The 21,582-nt window shown below is 42.5% G+C and overlaps 2 protein-coding genes across 15 annotated transcripts in view; one reads left to right on the top strand and one right to left on the bottom strand.

Annotated features, from left to right (window-relative positions):
• Window positions 1–3,361, bottom strand: part of inip (ints3 and nabp interacting protein) — a 39,113-nt gene extending 35,752 nt beyond the window's left edge. The window contains exon 1 of one of the 6 annotated variants that reach the window (XM_043715800.2): window positions 3,238–3,361. Coding sequence is in view for 1 of the 6 variants with exons in the window: in XM_043715809.2 (XP_043571744.1) it covers window positions 2,925–2,928 (4 nt within the window). In the remaining 5 variants the exon portion in view is untranslated. Of the gene's footprint in view, window positions 1–2,810; window positions 3,031–3,237 lie in introns of those variants that run through there. The other 5 variants (XM_043715817.2, XM_043715809.2, XM_043715790.2 and 2 more) reach the window with 5 other exon arrangements.
• The window catches only part of snx30 (sorting nexin family member 30), a 110,930-nt gene continuing 92,572 nt past the window's right edge, over window positions 3,225–21,582 (top strand). For 8 of the 9 annotated variants that reach the window (XR_015760087.1, XR_015760086.1, XM_087996220.1 and 5 more), the window contains exon 1: window positions 9,092–9,308. Coding sequence is in view for 6 of the 9 variants with exons in the window: in XM_087996220.1 (XP_087852346.1) it covers window positions 9,111–9,308 (198 nt within the window). In the remaining 3 variants the exon portion in view is untranslated. Of the gene's footprint in view, window positions 4,047–9,091; window positions 9,309–21,582 lie in introns of those variants that run through there. The other variant, XM_087996221.1, reaches the window with a different exon arrangement.

Raw genomic sequence — 21,582 nt, forward strand, 5'->3', positions numbered from 1 at the left:
ATGATGTTGCTTTAGGAGTAGCTATTGCCTTGTATAGATTAGATTACTTGTATAATGGGGAGAACTGCCAGGTTCTTCATTAACATGGAATTTTTTACATCCCTAATTTTAGGTAGACAAGAAATCTTGATACCTTTTCAGTTTCACAATGTACGATCAGCAACAGCACCACAGATGAACTTACAAGTTTAATTCACCCGTGACACTGACACAGACTTAGTGGTTTCCAGAACAATCAAGAGTGGCTATTATATTTGTAGGATCACACACACTCTACTCGTGACCTGATACAAGTAGCAAACTGGTAAAAAGGAAAATTTAGGTGGTGCTGTTTTTAGTCCTGCGCTCACTTTCAATGTTCCGAGTTAACATTTGATAATACTTCCCAATTTAAATAGTGTCGTAATTTCTGACCGGGTATCATAGTTACGCACATTTACAATGTGCACAGCACCCAATTCCATTTATTACATACAAGTATAAGAGATTTCAGGGAAAGAAATTTACAAGAACAAACAGAAAGACAGTTAAGCCATCTCGTGCAATTTAATGACATGGTCTTCTAAGCACATAATTTCTTCAAATCACTTTCCAATTGAGGTTTCCAGATGCTAAGATGTAGAACAATTCCAGATGAAACTATAATACAAATTAGAGTGCCGAACTTATATCTTGATGGAGCTATCAATGTTGATTGGCAAATAATTAAGACATTTGAGTTAGAGTATTGGAGACTGGTTGCCAAAGCAAAATATTGCAAATGCCAGAAATCTGAAGGAAAAACAGAAAGCGCTGGAAATGTTCAGCAGGTCAGGCAACATCTGCAGAGAGAACAGTTAACATTTAAAGTTAAACACAATTTCATATGGAAAAAACAAGAACTGTAGAAATGCAAACTAGCACCTTGCTTGTGAAACTCCAAACTTGAAAGAACTTGATCAGAAGCAAGCAAACTTATAAAGAAAATTAAATTTGGATCTACAGAACCTGGACCAATCGTTAGCTTTGAGTCTCAGCTTGATAGTTTTTCAAAATTTCGTCAAGGTATTAATGTGTAAGGCAAAAGAGGGATATGGAGTTAGGTCACAGTTCAGCTATGATCTGAAGGGTGAAGGGTCTTTTGGATGATGCAGCTGGTCTACATCGAGTGGGATCTTACTTCCACACTTATTAAAAAGTGATTTTAGAATAGGACATGTTCACTGTAAGGTTCTATATTTAACTCTGCCACTTTATTTATATTTCCTGGACATAGCCTTAAGAAGATTTTTTGAAAATTCACTCAGGGTACTGGAATCACAAACAGTGCCAGTATCATCAATCATCCCTAGTGCAGCTGGATTGGGAAATTCAAGTTAAGATGGTGCATCAATTGGAGGGGAGCAACATCAGCTTCTTGTGTTCTTCTAGGCGGTGGTGGCCAAAATTTGGGAGGTGCTGTGAAAAAGTCCTTAGTGAGACTTTGCTAAATATTTAGTCAGATTTTTGATTTATAATAAAATCATGGGTTATGGGGACTGCAGATAGAAACATAGAGCTAAGATCACAATCCGATCTGCCATGATTTCATTGAACAATAGAGCATTCTTATGGGCTGAAAGATCATTGCTTGCGCTTAAAACTTATGAAAGCGGATACATCAAATAGTCAAGAGATTCTCTAACCACCAGTCTGCACAACACGCCACCTCATGATTCACCTTTATACAGATAAGTCAAACATAACCTGTGGAAAATATAACAGCAACACTCAGTGATATGGTGTCACCATACAGCATGGAAACAGACCCTTCAGCCCAACTTGTTGGTGCTGATCAGGCATCCCATTCTGACCCAGTCCCATCTGCCAACATTTGGCCCATACCCCTCTAAACCTTTCCTATTCATATCTTTGAAATGTTGTAATTGTACACGTCTCCACCACTTCGATTAACAGCTCGTTCCATACATGCACCACCCTCTACATGAAAAAGGTTACCCCTCAGATCCTTTTAAAATTTTTCCTCTTTTTAAACCAATGCCCTCTAGCTTTAGATATTAAAGGGTTAATTTGCTCTGCTGACCTGCAGGAAATTGGATGTCCCAGGCTAGGGTGGTATGTCTCTGTCTTACAGGTAGAATGTAAGGAATTTACATTCCCATCTCTTGCTATTCAGAGCCATTTGCATTATCATCCCCTATTCAGAATCGATAAGATCACTGTTAAAAATCTGACTACACCGTACAGTTACAAAAAAACAACTTACAACATATCTAGCCATTAAGGGATAGTTTACATTATATTGTTTCTGGAGATGATCAAGTCACTGCACTGTGTCTTGAGTGGCATGTGACTGTGTGGGAGTGGCTGGGGATTATCTTGTGGGCATTACTGACTGTGATGGAAAGATTTTGTATCAAAGAAGGACTGTTCCTTTGTTCAGAGAGATCTTTGACATGGCTCTGCAAGCCGTGCAAAGCGTGTTAAGGGTTCCTCCAGAAAGTTTATACCTGCTTAATAAAATTTTGGTTGCTCTCAGAAGTTGGTGTGTTGCAGCTGCAACAAGTGCAAAAGAATCTCAAGAAAAATAACCTAACATTAGACAGCCCAACCTAGGGAAAAAATCTTTGCTATTCTCCTTATCCATAGTCGTCATGATTTTATAAATCTCTACAAGGTCACCCGTCATCCTCCGACACTCCGACTTCTGTTATCTAAAGAGTGCAATCCTAACAAATTAACAAACAGCAAAACTTTCCTGCCAGCAGTCTGCGCAAGAACAAATTATTATACCGTTTACAAAAGGAAAGCAAATTGCAAGTTAAACTTACAACAGAATCCGTGCTGTTTGCAACTGGCAAAAGCTCAACAGTGAACGAGCAGCCAAAAGTGATGTTCAGTAAAAGAAGACATGCGTGGGCAAGTATAAAAGCAAAGAGACTGACCCATGGTGGAGTTGGGAAGATGCTGCTAGGCCCTGCTGTCACTGAGCTCAGGCGGGGAGAGCAGCATTCGAGAGGGATCCGGGACGGCTGACGTCACAACGCGAGGCGCCGGCGGGGACAAGGGGCGGAGACATTTGCGTCACCGCGTTCCCAGGGGTGGAGAGAATTGCGTCAGCGCGTCGAGAAAGCGAGGCTTCCCTCCTCCGAGAGAGAGAGAGCAAGCCTGAGGCTAATTCAAGGAGGGGACAAATAACCACAAAGTTAACCGGCTGCCTCGCCCGCCGTCTTCCTCACGTATACTACATAGACCTACCGAGTGACTCCTCTCTATGTCCGAGTTCTTTTTGTCCGATTTATTGTTTATCTCCTGTCATTCGGCCAAAGATGATTTGAAAATGACCAGGCCGCCCGCCCGTTGGGCAGCCTCCTTGACGCTCGCACGCGACATGCCCCGGATGCGGCGCACTGACGTCACCGGATCGCTTCGCGCAGGCGCGGAGCTATCAGCTGGAGAGGATTGGGGCTTCAAAATTGCAAGATAGGGAGAAGGAGCTGCACTTTGGCGATTGTTTCCATTGAATCTCACGGAGTTACCAACCCTTTAAGAGAGTCCTGGTGTCTACATATTTTATGCATTAACCTAGACTCCTTTGCGAGAAATGAGTGAGGCACATCCTAGTACGGGCAGGAACACCGGGTTCTGAGGAAGGGTCACTGGACCCGAAACGTTAACTTTGATGTCTCTTCACTGAGCTCTTCCAGCAGTTTCTGTTTTTGTTTCTGATTTACAGCATCCGCAGTTCTTTCGATTTTTATTCAGTAATAACGCTTCCTTTGTGGTACACCTTTATTGATAATACAAATATTGAGGATTTGGAGATGCCGGTGTTGGACTGGGTTGTACAAAGTTAAAAATCATACAACATCAGGTTATAGTCCAACAGATTTATTTGGAAGCACTAGCTTTCGGAGTGCTGCTTCTTCATCAGCTGGTTGGCCCTAGCTGCTGTTCCTCAACTAGAAGATAATGCCTACTCCGTTTCTATCGTGGATCCTCATATCGCTAAGCAGGCCAGTGTTTAACACTCAGATCTTTGTGCACAAAGTATAGGACATCATGAGGTAGTAGTTCTTTCCTTCTCTATTGCTGCTCTGTTCAAATGATGTGTCAATAATCAACAAGCTCAAACAAATCAAAGCAACTTGAAGTGGACAAAGAATTTTAAAAAGGACAATTTATATGTCCAAATCCTGCTTAGGAAATCTTCAGTTGGAGGATTAAGGCAAACTATTAAAAGAAGTTGAAAAGATGATCAAAGGGGAAAAGAGGGACACATGGGCAATAGTGGCTGAAGCTTTACTTCAGTAGCATAAAGTATAAAAAGTTAAGTATTAAGTGAGAACAAGAGAAGCAGTAAACAGGTTCATAGCTGAGGATAATTATATGAAAAAGCAAGAGGACTTGAAATTATGGTAATTTTCACAACTACTGGATGTCTTAATGTGCCTCACAGCCAATTACACACTTGTGGAGTGGAGCCACTGTTGTAACAATTTGCATATAGAAAGTTCCCGTGATCAGGAACATGATAACATTCAGATAATCTATTTGTGTGATGTTTGAAGGTATAAGCGTTGGCACAAGGGACAACTCCCCAATGGTTCTTTGAAAAAAATAAGTCACGTGATCTTTTACAAAATAAAAACCAAAAAAACTGCAGATGTTGTAAATTAGAAACAAAAGCAAAAGTTGCTGGAAAAGCTCAGCAGGTCTGGCAGCATATGTGCTGAGAAATCAAAGTTAATGTTTTGAGTCAGATGATCTTTCCTCAACAGTTCTGATATAGGGTCACTGGACCCAAAGCATTAACTTTGATTTCTATTCGACAGATGCTGTCAGACTGACATGATCTTTTACATTCACTAAGGACACACGAGGCCTTGACTTCTCATCCAAATATGAGATTCCAACATTACATGTAGGAGTGCCAGTCTTTACTTTTGTGCTCAACTCTGAAGTGGGGCTTGAGCCTAAAACCTTGTAATTCAAAAGCAAGAGTACAGCAACTCGGCCATAAGAGTCAACCATCTAAATTATCACTCAATTCAACTTCTTACAGGGATTACATTTGATTATGTTGTTGACCATCAGCACTACATTAAAGGTGCTCTACAAAATGATAACTTTCCTATCATTTTTATAACTTTTTTTAGATTACTTACAGTGTGGAAACAGGCCCTTCGGCCTAACAAGTTCACACCGACCCACCGAAGTGCAACCCACTCAGACCCATTCCCCCTGCCCCTGACACTACAGGCAATTTAGCATGGCCAATTCACCTAACCTGCACATTTTTTTTGGACTGTGGGAGGAAACCGGAGCACCTGGAGGAAACCCATGCAGACACGGGGAGAATGTGCAAACTCCACACAGTCACTTGAGGCAGGAATTGAACCCGGGTCTTTGGCGCTGTGAGGCAGCAGTGCTAACCACTGTGCCACCTAATGATAAGAAAGTTAGCATTAAGGCACTTTACCTGAATGCTCGTAGCATTCGTAACAAAGCAGATGAACTAATAGCACAGATCATCGTGAATGATTATGATGTGGTAGGCATCAGAGACGTGGTTGCAGGGGGGTCAGGACTGGCAGTTAAACATCCAAGGATTTTCAACTTATCGAAAAGACAGGCAGGCGGGCAGAGGGGGCGGGGTTGCCTTGTTAGTTAAGAACAAAATTAAATCTATGGCACTGAATGACATAGCGTCGGATGATGTGAGTCTGTGTGGGTGGAATTGAGGAACCACAAAGGCAAAAAAAACATAATGGGAGTTATGTACAGACCTCCTAACAGTGGTCAGGACTAGGGGCGCAACATGTACCGGGAAATAGAGAAGGCATGTCAGAAAGGCAAGGTCACGGTGATCATGGGAGACTTCAATATGCAGGTGGACTGGGTAAATAATGTTGTCAGTGGATCCAAAGAAAGGGAATTCATGGAATGCTTACAGGATGGATTTTTAGAACAGCTTGTCATGGAGCCCACAAGGGAGCAGGCGATTCTGGACCTAGTGCTATGTAATGAACCAGACTTTATAAAAAATCTTAAAGTAAGGGAACACTTAGGAAGCAGCGATCATAATATGGTAGAGTTCAGTCTGCAGTTTGAAAGAGAGAAGGCAAAATCAGATGTAATGGTGTTACAGTTAAATAAAGGTAATTATGAGGGCATGAGAGAGGAACTGATGAAAATAGACAGGAAGCAGAGCCTAGCGGGGAAGACAGTAGAGCAAAAATGGCAGGAGTTTGTGGGTATAATTGAAGACACTGTACAGAGGTTCATCCCCAAGAAAAGAAAGATTTTCCGGGGAGGGATTAGACAGCCATGGCTGACAAAGGAAGTCAGGAAATGTATTAAAGAAAAAGAGAGATCCTATAAAGTGGCCAAGAGCACTGGGAAATCAGAAGATTGGGAAGGCTACAAAAACAAACAGAGGATAACAAAGAGAGAAATAAGGAAGGAGAGGATCAAATATGAAGGTAGGCTAGCCAGTAATATTAGAAATGTTAGTAAAGGTTTCTTTCAATACATAAGAAACAAACGACAGGCAAAAGTAGACATTGGGCCACTAGCCTAGTGATGGGAGATAAGGAAATACTCTATTATTGGACAAGCCAAACAGAGAACAGCCAGGGAATTCCTAGAGGAATGGCACTCATCCACATATTCAATCAATAAGCACATGGACCTGGATCCAATATCCACTGCAACGGACAGCTGGAACTGACAACCAGAAGCGGCAGATTCAAACCACCACAAATGCTGGAGGAAAGATCACAGAAGCGCTTCAAAGGAGGCTCCCAAGCACTGAGGATGTCACCTAGACAGGGGACGAAACGTCTGCAACACAAATGCCCAGCTCGGCGAACAGAACCACAACAACGAGCACCCGAGCTACAAATCTTCTCACAAACTTTGAAGATAAGGAAATAGCTGGAGAACTTAATAAGTACTTTGTGTCAGTATTCACAGTGGAAGACATGAGTAATATCCCAACAATTAAAGGGAGTCAGGGGGCTGAGTTGAGTATGGTTGCCATTACAAAAGAGAAAGTGCTAGAAAAGCTAAAAGGTCTTAAAATTGATAAATCTCCTGGCCCCGATGGGCTACATCCTAGAGTTCTGAGGGAGGTGGCTGAGGAAATAGCGGAGGCATTGGTTGAGATCTTTCATTAGTCACTGGCGTCAGGGAAAGTCCCGGATGATTGGAAGATCGCTGTTGTAACCCCCTTGTTCAAGAAAGGATCAAGACAAAAGATGGAAAATTATAGGCTAATTAGCCTAACCTCGGTTGTTGGTATAATTCTAGAATCCATCATTAAGGATGAGGTTTCTAAATTCTTGGAAGAGCAGTGTCGGATTAGAACAAGTCAACATGGATTTAGTACGGGGAGGTCGTGCCTGACAAACCTGTTGGAATTCTTTGAAGAGGTGACAAGCAGGTTAGACCAGGGAAACCCAGTGGATGTGGTCTATCTAGACTTCCAAAGGCCTTTGATAAGGTGCCACACGGGAGGCTGCTGAGCAAGGTGAGGGCCCATGGTGTTCGAGGTGAACTACTGGTATGGATTGAGGATTGGCTGTCTGACAGAAGGCAGAGAGTTGGGATAAAAGGTTCTTTTTCGAAATGGCAGCCGGTGACAAGCGGTGTCCCGCAGGGTTCAGTGTTGGGGCTGCAGCTGTTCACATTATATATTAATGATCTGGATGAAGAGACTGGGGGCATTCTAGCGAAGTTTGCCAATGATACGAAGTTAGGTGGACAGGCAGGAAGTGGGGAGGCTGCAGACGAATCTAGACAGTTTGAGAGAGTGGTCCAGGAAATGGCTAATGGAATTCAATGTGAGCAAATGCGAGGTCTTGCACTTTGGAAAAAAGAATACAAGCATGGACTACTTTCTAAACGGTGAGAAAATTCATAAAGCCAGAGTACAAAGGGATCTGGGAGTGCTAGTCGAGGATTCTCTAAAGGTAAACATGCAGATTGAGTCCGTGATTAAGAAAGCAAATGTAATGTTGTCATTTATCTCAAGAGGGTTGGAATATAAAAGCACCGTTGTGCTACTGAGACTTTATAAAGCTCTGGTTAGGACCCATTTGGAGTACTGTGTCCAGTTTTGGTCCCCACACCTCAGGAAGGACATATTGGCACTGGAGCGTGTCCAGTGGAGATTCACACGGATGATCCCTGGAATGGTAGTCTAACATACGAGGAACGTCTGAGGATCCTGGGATTGTATTCATTGGAGTTTAGAAGATTAAGGGGAGATCTAATAGAAACGTACAAGATAATACATGGCTTGGAAAGGGTGGATGCTAGGAAATTGTTTCCGTTAGGCGAGGAGACTAGGACCCGTGAACACAGCCTTAGAATTAGAGGGGGTAAATTCAGAACAGAAATGCGGAGACATTTCTGCAGCCAGAGAGTGGTGGGCCTGTGGAATTCATTGCCACAGAGTGCAGTGGAGGCTGGGACGCTAAATGTCTTCAAGGCAGAAATTGATAAATTCTTGATGTCACAAGGAATTAAGGGCTACGGGGAGAATGCGGGTAAGTGGAGTTGAAATGCCCATCAGCCTTGATTGAATGGCGGAGTGGACTTGATGGGCTGAATGGCCTTACTTCCACTCCTATGTCTTATGGTCTTAAGTTATTGTTTCTAACATCACAACAGCACCACACAAAACCTTCTGAGTGCTTAAAGTATTCCTTGTTTTAAACATTGCATAAATCGAAATCTGTACAATCTATCTTTTTGAAATATTGCAGTTTTCTTACCCCCCGCTGGGTCCTAAATTCTTTTGTTTTAATTCGAAAGGTGTTGCCATCTATTGATTAGCAGCAGTGCTGTCCTCATTGCACGCCACCTGGCGGCGTGGCGAAATGCACGTTTCCCCTTCCTGCTGGCGCCACCCGGTGGCAGGGTGCGGCCCGGTGGGTGCGAATGGGACAAAACAAAGAGTCAGGGAGACGTCAAGGATGAGCAAGAGGCGACATTGCAGTTGCGTTAGAACCTAGCGCCTCCTGCGGTGTCGGAGGGATGGGGGCTCCCCGCGCACGCGCAGTGGCCGTGCTGCCTGATCAAGCGCGGATGGGGGGGAGGAGCTGGGTTGGTGTTTTTTTTAAATGGAGGCGGTAGAGAGACGGCGAGAAGCTGGGGCGGCGGCAGTGGGAGGAGATAGCGATTTGTTAACGATGAGTTCGGCACTTTGCAAACCGTTACCGTCCTCGGGTCCCAGGTCTATTTGCGACGTGTCGCACCCGCTGTCGGCGGAGGAACTATTATCCCCTGGGCCCGAGCCGGCGGCTGGCGGTGGAGACAAGGTGGGGGCCGGGGCCGCGGTTACCATGGGAGACCGGCAGTGGGAGGAGAGGGAGGTAGGAGGGAGAGAAAAAGGGGGAGGTGTTGGGTAAAATGTGTGTGAGCCCAATGGGGGGATGTAGGGGAGACTGAGGGAGGTGTGTGTTGGGGCTTTGTGAGGGGGGGAATGGTGCTGGTGTGGGGGAATATTTGGGGAGGATGGGGTGTTTGGAGGGGAGTAGGTGTGTGCTGGAGGAGGATGTGAGGTGGGTGGGGAAAGTCAAGTGGTAGGCAATGTGGACCTGGTGAGTAGAGAGAGTGAGGTAGATGGTGGGAGGGGTATCTTTGGCCCTGGGGGGTTGGTTGATAGTGTGGATTTGTTTATGGCAGAGGGACTGGTGGACCAGGGGTGCACTAGAAGTGTAGAGCTGGGGTGAGGTGGGGGAAATGAGGAAACTGGTGAAGTCCACATTGATGCCCTGGGGTTGATGTGTCCTGAGGCGGTTCTTCCTTCAGGTGTCAGGTGGTGAGGGAGTGGCGGTGAAGGAGGCCCAGGGCCTCCATGTCCCCTTCCCCCACCTCACCCCAGTTTCAAACTTTCAGCGTAGCACCATCCCCATGATCTGTCCTACCGGCCCTTTTTCCTTTTCCACCTATCCACTCCACCCTCCTCTCTGACCTATCATCTTCTTCCCACCCCCATCCACCCATTGTACTCTATGCTACTTTCTCCCCACCCCCTCTCTCCTCTCATTTATCTCTCCACTCTTCAGGCACTCTGCCTGTATTCCTAATGAAGGGCTTTTCCTGAAATGTTGATTTTACTGCTCCTCGGATGCTGCCTAAACTGCTGTGCTTTTCTAGCACCACTCTACTCTAGAATCTGGTTTCCAGCATCTGCAGTCCTTGTTTTTACCTAGTGTACTAGAAGTGTGGGTGGTTTTGTGGATTGGGGATATTGGGGTTGTATGTGTGGTCTGTGGTTATGGATGGAATGGATCTGGGTAGAGGCCATGGGGTGTGGAGGAATGGTGGAATATGATATATTCGGGAGGGGATTAACAAAAGAGTAGGGTTTTTTAAATCCTTCTCTTTCCTTGTTTGAGGATTGTTTGAATTTATACAAGTTTACCTTTTATTTCCATGCACGTAGCCAAAGATTGTACATTGATTATAGCACTACTTCAAAAATGAGTACTTTATTGAGAGATTTGGGAGATGCTTTACAAAATAGGTATGACTTTTGTGACCAGGCAACAGCAGGCTTAACTTGAGACTAGGAAAGGATGACTGAAAATGTTAGTGGTCATGCAGATAGATTACATGTGACTGCAGGGATTGCATTCTGCTGGTTGTGGTTCATTAGGTGGTCTTTGAGCCCATCTGTGTAGAGATAGAAAAGGTCAATGCTCCAGGTTGATTGTTTTCTACTTGGAATTTGGCAGGCAGTCCATTTGTAACTGTTGGTTGAAGCATATGTTTTGGCCCCAGGACACAGGTGCTTGAAATAGAACATTTGAACTTTTGTGTTCATTAGGAAGGTCTTGGTTTAATATCTGACCTGGAATGTGGTACTTTGAGTCAGGTACAGACAGGAAGTGTCAGCCTTTTTATAATGTGCAAGCTCAAATCTTTGCCAATTCAATTGAATGCGCAATCTTCTGATTCAGATACAAACTCGCTGCTCATAGAGCCAAATCTGTTTGTCCTCTTACTTAATTTTATTTCTTGCAACCCATGACAAGAGGTTGTAATCTGAAATTTTGTTGGAACTAATTAAGTGAATAACTTTCATCAGTGGCTAATAGATTTGCTGTTGGCAATGCCATAGGTGGTTTTTTTTGGAAGTTTACTACCTGCATCTTTGCTCGTGTTTCTGCTTTTAACTCTTAGCTGTTTGCACAGAGGGCTGTTTGTTGTGTAAAGTTGCACAGATCTGCAGATTTTATTTTTGCCCAGATTTTATTTTTGCAATTCATTTAGTCTCTTACAATATATCTCCCGTGCATGTTGGATTACGTACTGTATTTGGAAATGTACCTCTTCCTTTTAAGACACTACTACACCTACCTCTGATCATTTAGCCACCTATCCCTAATTTACTTGTGAAGAACCTTTAGAATATGGTTGTCCTGTTTGCATTAGTCAGTGGTAAGGACTCAAACTTCACCTTTTTTTTCTTTCAGTAAAATAAAATAATTAACAACTTTCTATGAGATCTAATAGAAACTTACAAGATAATATATGGCTTGGAAAGGGTGGATGCTAGGAGATTGTTTCCGTTAGGCGAGGAGACTAGGACCCGTGGACACAGCCTTAGAATTAGAGGGGGTAAATTCAGAACAGAAATGCGGAGACATTTCTTCAACCAGAGAGTGGTGGGCCTGTGGAATTCGTTGCCACAGAGTGCAGTGGAGGCTGGGATGCTAAATGTCTTCAAGGCAGAAATTGATAAATTCTTGATGTCACAAGGAATTAAGGGCTACAGGGAGAATGCGGGTAAGTGGAGTTGAAATGCCCATCAGCCTTGATTGAATGGCGGAGTGGACTTGATGGGCTGAATGGCCTTACTTCCACTCCTGTCTTATGGTCTTATGATCTTATTAACATGTTTGCAATAGGTCAGTATCTGACAAAGGATGTGTTGTAGAAAGAAAAGCAAAGTTTTATGTTTTACTTTCTTGACATAACATCCCACAAATCATGTATGAGATGTTTATTTCAGTTCCTTTTTAGTAAAAGTATACATGATGCCTATTTGGGTCAGTTTTCTCCTTTCGCATTTTTTATTGTAATAATTACTGATCACTTTACTCTGGCCTCATTCCACCTGATCTCTCAGCTTTGCGAACATTTGCATTTCTTCGACTCCAGCCCCTCAGGATTCTTCTTTTTGTTCACTATGCTATTGGTGTTTGACTTTCTAAGGTCTGGAACCCTCTCCTTGCTATTAAGATGCTCTTGAAAACTTGTCTTCTTGAGCAATTCTTTGGCCACTTGCCTCAGACTTCCTTAGTGACTCAGTAATTTTAATTGATAACACCCCTACCAAGCACTTTTGGATGTTAGCTACATTGGAGGTGCCTTCTGAGATGTTACAGTAATTGGGATGTTAAAATGGTGTCATTGTAGTCTTGTGGATTATCATTTTGGCCAGTTGTTCAAGTACATGGTTCATGGATGGACAATAATATTGTAAAATTCACATTGAAATTAGTTTAGTAACATCAGTCGTAGTCTCAAGTTAATGGATAACTAGAAATTTTGACCTAAACCAGGAGATCCAAGGTTTTAGTCTAGTGGGCTCTGTATGTTTGTATGTTGCTTTAATGGAAGAATTTGTACATCTGGTCCAAATGAATATTTTAAAAATAGAATTCCTGCAGGATCTATCTTTCACGTGCTATACGTGATAGTGTTCGTTAATTTTCAGTGGATATACAAAGTTCTTGCAAACAAATACCCCTTAGACCTATGCAAGGAGCTAAATGTATTTAGGAAATGAGTAAATTCCTGGTTACACGGCCTGTTTCACTAGTGTGATAAACATATTGAACAAATAAGGTATTTTTAATTAAATCAATGGCATTCATTACTATGTTAAACAGTAATATGGTAGACAATGCCCAACAAACATTTGGGCTAGTTGATGTCACTCAAATGCAATGTATAATGTTATGACATTTCTATATCTAAGTTAAAAGTTGTAACATGTCCTGTAGTATGTGCTGAGATAGCAAAGTGGATTTCAACCATTTTATTTTTCTACGTGTTCTTCTATAATTTAAAACATGTTTAACAATCCTTCATGCAAGGCACAAAGTGGATGTTATTGCATTGCATATGTTTAAAAACATTTCAGTGCACACAAACACTTCCAAGTGGCTCAGCAGGTTTATGCTGACTAGCTGAGTTGTGAAGACAGTGAAGGCTCTGGCTGGGCTTCTCTCCTACCCTTCAAAAATCTCTTCCTCCGTCCCAGTTTATACTGGTCTCAGCTTGGCATAAATTGGCCATAGTCACCAATCAATCTTGTGTGACAGTTGTACTGCAGCACAACAGGGGAATAAACACTTCTAGTGCAGGTAGAATTAAACTATAAACTTGTGCTTTGAGATCTTTGTAAGCTGGCATGTTTTTAAAAATGTTCGTGCTTGGCACCAGGGACTGCCTTGGGTTGGTAATCCTGCTGTGTAGCTGACTTTCCAACTTTGTGAATTTGATTTGTTGATATGGGAGACAGTGGTTGAATTTTGCAGGTTTCCTGAGGCGGAGCTCTCATGCCAGTCAGAATATGCTGACTTTTTCCAGTGCTGTGAAAGTATCAACTTGTGTGTTTTTGGTTAACAGTACTGTATGCCTGTCAGAACCCTCTTAATTGTTACACTGCACTACCCCAACCTACTTGATTCTGTATGTTACTGTCCCATTGACTCCCTGAAGAGATAATCATAGAAGCAGATGGGTAAACAAGTGCTGACAGAATAATTACTGAGAGTAAGTCTTATTTCTCTACATGAAATTAATTGATTCTTTCCCATTTAAGGTACAGTCTCTTGTCATTCCTTCACAGCAGACATTCTGAAAACTGATTCAACTTGAAATTCCGCCAAGGAGTATATTATGGCCTCATGCAGGAGTGATTCTGCAGTGCTGCTGAAGTCGTTGATTTTTAAACTCCACCCAGTGTATATTGGAAGTTGCAGTATGTCCTACTGCTCAAAAAACACTTCTCTAGTTTGGAAGCTGATGCTTAATATTATCTGCAGCTTCTAAACTTTGAAAGACAATTCTGATGCTTGGCTAAGCAAGCAAGATTTTGGTATATAAACAATGTAAAGACTGATACCACCTAAATGCACAGAAGCTTGATAACGATCATACAAGACAGCTATTGGATATTAAGAGCTCTTCTCACTTCTGTATATTTGGGTGGTATCAGTCTTTACATTCTTGTGTTTATATACCAAAATCTTGCTTTCTTAAGCCGGGCATCAGAATTGTCTTTCAACATTTAGAAGCTGCAGACAGTATTAAGCATCAGCTGCCAAACTAGAGAAGTGTTTTTTGAACAGTAGGAATGCACTCATTTACATTCTGTTGATGAATAGGGAGTGTTCTAATGTGCTGTGCCACTCGGTCCCCTCTCTTCTCTCCTCTGTCATGCCAGCTGTGTTGCTGTATTCTTATCTGCATGTTTCTTATTTTACTGGTTGGTTCTGCAAAAAAGACTCTTAAAATGTCAAGTCCTGGAAATGCTGAGCAGTTCTGATATTTTATGGCAGAGCATATTCATTATATATTTACTACCCAAATGTAATGTGTTGTGAGCTACAATAGCATATTTAACAATTAGTTTTCACTTTTTTTTGTAGAGAACTAGCAATTTCTGAGATGTGCCTTCACTGCAAGCTTTGGATATTTTATTCCTTTCCGATCTGATTTTTGAAACCCAGGGCCAGAAAGGGTTCTTAGAACCGCCAGTATGGGACTTTATAGTCTGCTTCAACCAGATTTTCTAATAAGGGCTTTTGCCTGGAACATTGATTTTCCTGCTTCTTGGATGCTGTCTGACCTGTTGTGCTTTTCCAGCACTCTCTATTCTAATCTCCAGCATCTGCTGTCTTTACTTTTGCCAACCAGGTTTTCCACCATCTAATGAAAGCAACAAAAGACCCCTTTATTGACCTCCAAGTTTTGACTTTCCCAAGAACTGCTTGACTTTGTCCTCAGCAGATAGCTTGATGCCTAACTTAAACATGCTCCTTGATAAAACCTGATTTAATCCAGAAAGAGACAACTCTGTATCTTCCAGTTTTTCACAATCTCTAAATGTTATGTGCCACAAGGCACATAGACAGTTCAACTCAATATAAAAGGAAGCCACAAACGTTGCAAATATTTTATGAAACCTAGCCAGCGCCATTTTTTTCTCGGGTCACAGTTGTCCCTGTGCATTTTTCTGGGACTTTCTATTACGATATGTAATGTTCCGCTGTGATGCCATGTGACAGCATAAAGTGGTGAGGTGTAAAGAAACAGGCAATTTTGAAAGCCTGTCTATACACACTATCAATCTTTTGTTATGCATCTAAATTAATTAGACCAATGATTCCCAAGGTTCATCAATTGCCTTTTCGGAGTCATGAGCTTCCAGACATGAGAACATTTTTAGACTGTTTGTTTGTTTGTTTATTACACAATAATGTAAAGTAATCATGTTACTGATTCTAGATTAACTTTAGTAATCTGCCAAAATAATGACATTTGGTTAAGATGAGCTCGAACAGTTTGTACAGAGACAGGGTGAGGATTCTATACCGGGATAGTATTTATACTGTCAGTTGGTGTGTAGGTGAATTTTAGTGCAGTTTGGGCCAAAGCAAGGTTTATTTAAATGACGTGAAATGGTTAAAATCTACAGATTAGAGATAATGGTGTTCTCTGGACTATAATTATGCTCTGTCATGTTCCCTCTGTAGTCTTTTTGAGCAGCCTGTCTGAATTAAAATGGGACTTGCTAAATCTAATACTAAGAAGTGAAACCAGTCAAGTGGTTGAAGTTTCAGTGGGAAAGCATTTTGACAATAGTGACTGTAAGTTTCAAAGTTCTTATGGAAAGGGATAAGGATAGTGCAGACGTTTGTATCTAAATGGGGTAAAGCCAATTTCAGTATCCAGGATCTGGCATAAATTGGGATAGCTACTTTTAGGTAAGTCCACATTTGGAAAGTGGAAATCCTTTTCAAGGGGGTAAAGTGAAGAATTCAGGGCCAGCGTCTTCTCTAAGAGTGAAGGTTAACAGCAGCAAATCCAGGGAATCCTGGATGTCAGGATCTATTGGAAGCTTGATTAAGAAAGTGAAGCCTGGCTTGCTGTGTTCTTTCAGCCTCATGCTTGTCTACCTTGGAGTCCAGCATGTGCAGTTTTGTCTCTCGGTGAAGAAAGTATGTAGAGTCATAAAGAAATACAGCACAAAAGCAGATTCAATGGTCCAATCTAGTCCCCTTTTCCATCATTTGGCCAATTAACCCTCAAATCCTTCCAATTCACATACGCATCCAGATGCCTTTTAAATGTTGTAATTATACCAGCCTCCACCACTTCCTCTGGCAGCTCATTCCATGCATGCACCACTCTCTGCGTGGAAAAAGTTGGCCCTTAAGTTCCATTTTAAATCTTTCCCCCCTCTCCTTAAATCATGCTTTCTAGTTTTGGACCCTTCCACCCCCGCCCCGCACCCCCCTTCCCCCACCCCAAACTCCCAACCCTGGAGAAAATACATCAGCTATTTACCTTACCCATGCCTCTCATGATTTTATAAATCCCTTCAGCCTCCAACACACCAGGGGAAAATAGCCCCTGTCTATTTGCCTCTCCCCATAGCTCAAACACTCCACCCTGGCAGCATCCTTAAATCTTTTCTGAACCCTTTCAAGTTTCTCAGCATCCTTTCTATAGCAGGGAGACCAGAATTGCATGCAGTTTTCTGAAAGTGGTCTAATCGGTGTCCTGTACAGCTGCAATATGACCTCCCAACTCACATATTCAATCTTCTGACCAATAAAGGCAAGCATACCAAATGCTGCCTTCACTATCCTATCTACCTGCGACTCCACTTCCAAAGAACTATGAACCTGCACTCCAATGTCTTTGTTCAGCAACACTCCCCAAGTCCTTGCCATTCGGTTTGTATATCCTGCCCTGCTTTGCACATGTTGAACACAACACCCTTAAAAATAGGGAAGGCTGTTTAAAAAGTGTAGAGTACAGTGTGTTGCTTAAAGAAATTAGGAGGGCAAAGAGGGATCACAAAATCTTTGGCATTAATACAGCAAACTTTATTTTATCTCACACTCCTGATAAACTGGCAAAAATCGTATGCCTCCAGTACTGAGTATTTATGCTATAAACCAAGTTATGTCTATACCCCTGGCATTATGTTTTTCTTTCTTACTGTGGTTTTTAGTATGATTTTAGGAGTTCTCTTTAATTCTTTTTCAGGGATAGTGATGTCTCAAAGCTTTGCTTGGTCAGGGCTTACTGCAATTGTATACCACTTGATTATCTGGAATATTTGATCAACTTCTACATTCCAAATCCCATAGGTGCTGGTTAATTACCAAAAGAAATGCTGTATGTTAAGAGTAAGAGGAATTACCAGGGAAAGCTTGGGGTCTATTAGAGACCAAAGGGGCAAACTGTGGAGTCAGAGCATTTGGGTGAGGTCTTGGATATATCTCTTCTAATATTCATATACATATTCATTTATGTATTCATAAATGAAGAAAGGCATTATGGCTGAGGATTTGAGTTGGGATTGAGAGATTGTAGAACATCTAAATAAGATATTAGATGTTTCAGTGGGCATACAGGTGCATAATTCCACAGGGCCTGATGAGATGTATCCCATGCTGCTATGGGATGCAAGGGAGAAAATTGTAGGGGCCCTGGTGGGCATAATTAATACTTCAGGTGACGTGTCTGGAAGTAAGCTAAGCTGGTTGCTTTAAACAAGAAGGGTAATAGGGATGGGCCAGGGAATTCCAGACTAGTTAGTCTCAGTGGTAGGGAAATCATTAATTCTGTCCCTCTTTTTCTAATCAACACTTGGGAAGGCAGGGATTGTTCAGTGTTGAGGCAGACTGGCTAAAAGAATCCCTTGACACCCAGAGTCCACTTCCAGCACCAGAGGGTTTATTAATGTTACACTGGTGGGAAGAAATCTGTGGGAGTCCAGAAGCTGCTTCCCTGAACAAAGCAAAGACAAACTTTTTTTTATACATTTGTTTTTAAACCAATTGTATTATTACGTGATTAGATATGCATTCAATCAGTTTAATTGTGTGATTGCATGGTCAATGATGAGCAACTGAATGGTTAGCCCACAGTCTTTTGATCTCTTAATATTAAATAGACATCTATCCTTGGACTTTTACAAAGCATCTTACTCAACAAAATCAATACTGCTGACATCTGTGCCTGTAACTAAATCGTCTCTGCTAGCAATGTGGGGGCCTACCTTTAACGTCTAAGGCTGTGGTCCCCAAAGTTATTCGGTTAAATCACTTGAATGTTTACTGAGATGTTTGGGATTGTATTCATTGGAGTTTAGAAGATTAAGGGGAGATCTAATAGAAACTTACAAGATAATACATGGCTTGGAGAGGGTGGACGCTAGGAGATTGTTTCCGTTAGGCGAGGAGACTAGGACCAGTGGACACAGCCTTAGAATTAGAGGGGGTAAATTCAGAACAGAAATGCGGAGACATTTCTTCAGCCAGAGTGGTGGGCCTGTGGAATTCGTTGCCACAGAGTGCAGTGGAGGCTGGGACGCTAAATGTCTTCAAGGCAGAAATTGATAAATTCTTGATGTCACAAGGAATTAAGGGCTACAGGGAGAATGCGGGTAAGTGGAGTTGAAATGCCCATCAGCCTTGATTGAATGGCGGAGTGGACTCGATGGGCCGAATGGCCTTACTTCCGCTCCTATGTCTTACGGTTTATGTATAATCATAGTTCTAGATTTTGAATGTCTAGAAATCTTAACTGCCCCTTTTTATCTTGTGGAGAATCTCAGACTTTTAATCAGCTAGGTGTGGAATTCTCCTGTCACCATACTCGAGGGTGTTCTTTTCCAGCTGTCTCTGTATAAACAGCTGCATGTTTGCAACAGGACCCTTTGTGTACTCATTGTAAGACCCTCTGTGTGCTAACTTAATCTTGTTATCTTGAATATATTCTATGAAACTACAGTTGTCCTAACTTATGGTTTACCTTAATACTGTACAAAACAGGCCACTGCCTCAGTTGAAAATGTTCTCTAAATTATGTCAACCAAAACTTGCAGGCAGCCATTTTTACGTCTCCTTCAGCCAGGGCAGTCCCAACTGTTAAATAGTAGGCATTAACATGTTCCAGGGAGATACTGTCTGACAAACTGAACTTTTTGGAAAGGTGACTTAAATATATTTTAGTGCAGTTGATGTGGTTTACCTAGACTTCAGTAAGGTCTTTGACAAGGTACTACATGGAAGGCTGATCCAAAAGGTCAGAGCCCATGGGATCCAAGGCAAATTTGTAAACTGGATTCAAAATTGGCTTGCAAATAGGCAAAGGATGGTGGTGGTGTGGGGGGATAGGGGGGGGAAATGTTTTTGTGATTGGAAGCCTATAACCATCAGTGCACCATAGGGACTGGTTCCCTTGTTATTCACTCTGCTTGAATGTGAATAAAGAAGGTATATTGAATAAGTTCGCAGATGGCACACAATGTTGTTGACAGAGAGGAGGATGGTCTATGGCTATAGGCTGGTATTGATCAGCTGGTAAATTGGGCCGAGCAATGGCAAAATGAAACTTTATTGTAAGTGTGAAATTTTGAGTGTTCTAATAAGGGAAGGATACACAACAATGTTCTTAGCCAGTACTAAGAAACAAAGGAACCTTGGAGTACAAGTCATAGATCCCTGATGGTGTCACCAAGGAGTGGTGAAGGAATACAGGATGTTTGCCTTCATTAGCTGGGGTGTAGAATGTAGGAGCAAGGAAGTCTCCTTACAACTTGATAAAACATTTGTTAATGCTAGAGTTGGAATACTCCGTGCAGTTCTGTTTGCCAGAGGGACATAATTGCATTGGAAATTGTGCTGAGGAAAACAATGTTGCCTGAGATGAAAAGTCTGTTGGGGGAGAGACTGGATAGAGTCCGAGTTATAGAGATGTACAGCACAGAAACAGACCCTTCGGTCCAACTCGTCCATGCCGACCAGATATCCCATCCCAATCTAGTCCCACCTGCCAGCACCTGGCCCATATCCCTCTAAACCCTTTCTATTCATATACTCAATCCAAATGCCTTTTAAATGTTGTAATTGTACTAGCCTCCACCACTCCTTCTGGCAGGTCATTCCATACATGTACTATTCTCTGAGTGAAAAAGTTATCTCTTAGGTCTCTTTATATCTTTCCCTCCCTCACCCTAAACCTATGCCCTCTAGTCCTGGACTCCCCCACCCCAGGGAAAAGACTTTGTCTGTTTATCCTATCCATGCCCCTCATGATTTTGTAAACCTCTATGATGTCACCCCTCAGCCTCCATTCCAGGGAAAACAGCCCTAGCATATTCATCCTCTCCCTATAGCTCAAATCCTCCAACCCTGGCAACATCCTTGTAAATCTTTTCTGAACCCTTCCAAGTTTCACAGCATCTTTCTGATAGGAAGGAGACCAGAATTGTATGTAATATTCCAACAACGGCCTAACCAATGTCCTGAACAACCACAATATGACCTCCGAACTCCTGTACTCAGTACTTTGACCAATAGAGGTCAGCATGGTGGCTCAGTGGTTAGCACTGCTGACTCGCAGCACCAGGGTCCCGGGTTCGATTCCAGCCTTGGGTGACTGTGCCAACTCCACACAGACATTCTCCCTGTCTGCGTGGGTTTCCTCTGGGTGCTCCAGTTTCCTCCCACTGTCCAAAGATGTGCAGGTCAGGTAATTTGGCCATGCTAAATTGCCCATAGTATTGGGTGGATTAGTCAGAGGTAAATGGAGGGGAATGGGTCTGGGTGGGTTGCTCTTCAGAGGGTCGGTGTGGACTTGTTGGGCTGAAGGGCCTGTTTCCACACTGTAGGAAATTTAATCATCTGATCTAAAGGGAAGCATACCACATTGCCTTCACTATCCTATCTACTTGCGACTCTACTTCCAAGGAGCTATGAATCTGCACTCCAAGGTCTCTGTTCAGCAACACTCCCTCGGATCTTTCCATTAAGTGTCTATGCCCTGCTAAGACTTTGCTTTCCTAAAATGCAGCACCTCCGATATCTAAATTAAACCCCATCTGCCACTTCTCAGCACATTGACCCATCTGATCAGGATCCTGTTGTAATCTGAGGTAACCACCTTTGCTGTCCACTACACTTCCAATTTTGGTGTCATCTGCAAACCTATATACTATATACTAATGCGTGCATCCAAATCATTTATGTAAATGACAAAAAGTAGAGGGCCCAGCACCAATCCTTGTGGCACTCCACTGGTCACAGGCCTCCAGTCTGAAAAACAACCCTCCACCACCACCCTCTGTCTTCTACCTTTGAGCCAGTTCTGTATCCAAATGGCTAGTTCTCCCTGTATTCCATGAGATCTAACCTTGCTCGCCAGTCTCCCATGGGGAACCTTGTCAAATGCCTTACTTAAGTCCATATAGATCACATCTACTGCTCTACCCTCATCAATCATCTTTGTTACTTCAAAAAACTCAATCAAGTTCATGAGACATGATTTCCC

Source organism: Chiloscyllium plagiosum, unplaced genomic scaffold (genome assembly GCF_037043375.1).
Source record: "Chiloscyllium plagiosum isolate Xiang-an unplaced genomic scaffold, Cpla_swu_hap1 HiC_scaffold_2, whole genome shotgun sequence".
Lineage (NCBI taxonomy): Eukaryota > Metazoa > Chordata > Chondrichthyes > Orectolobiformes > Hemiscylliidae > Chiloscyllium > Chiloscyllium plagiosum.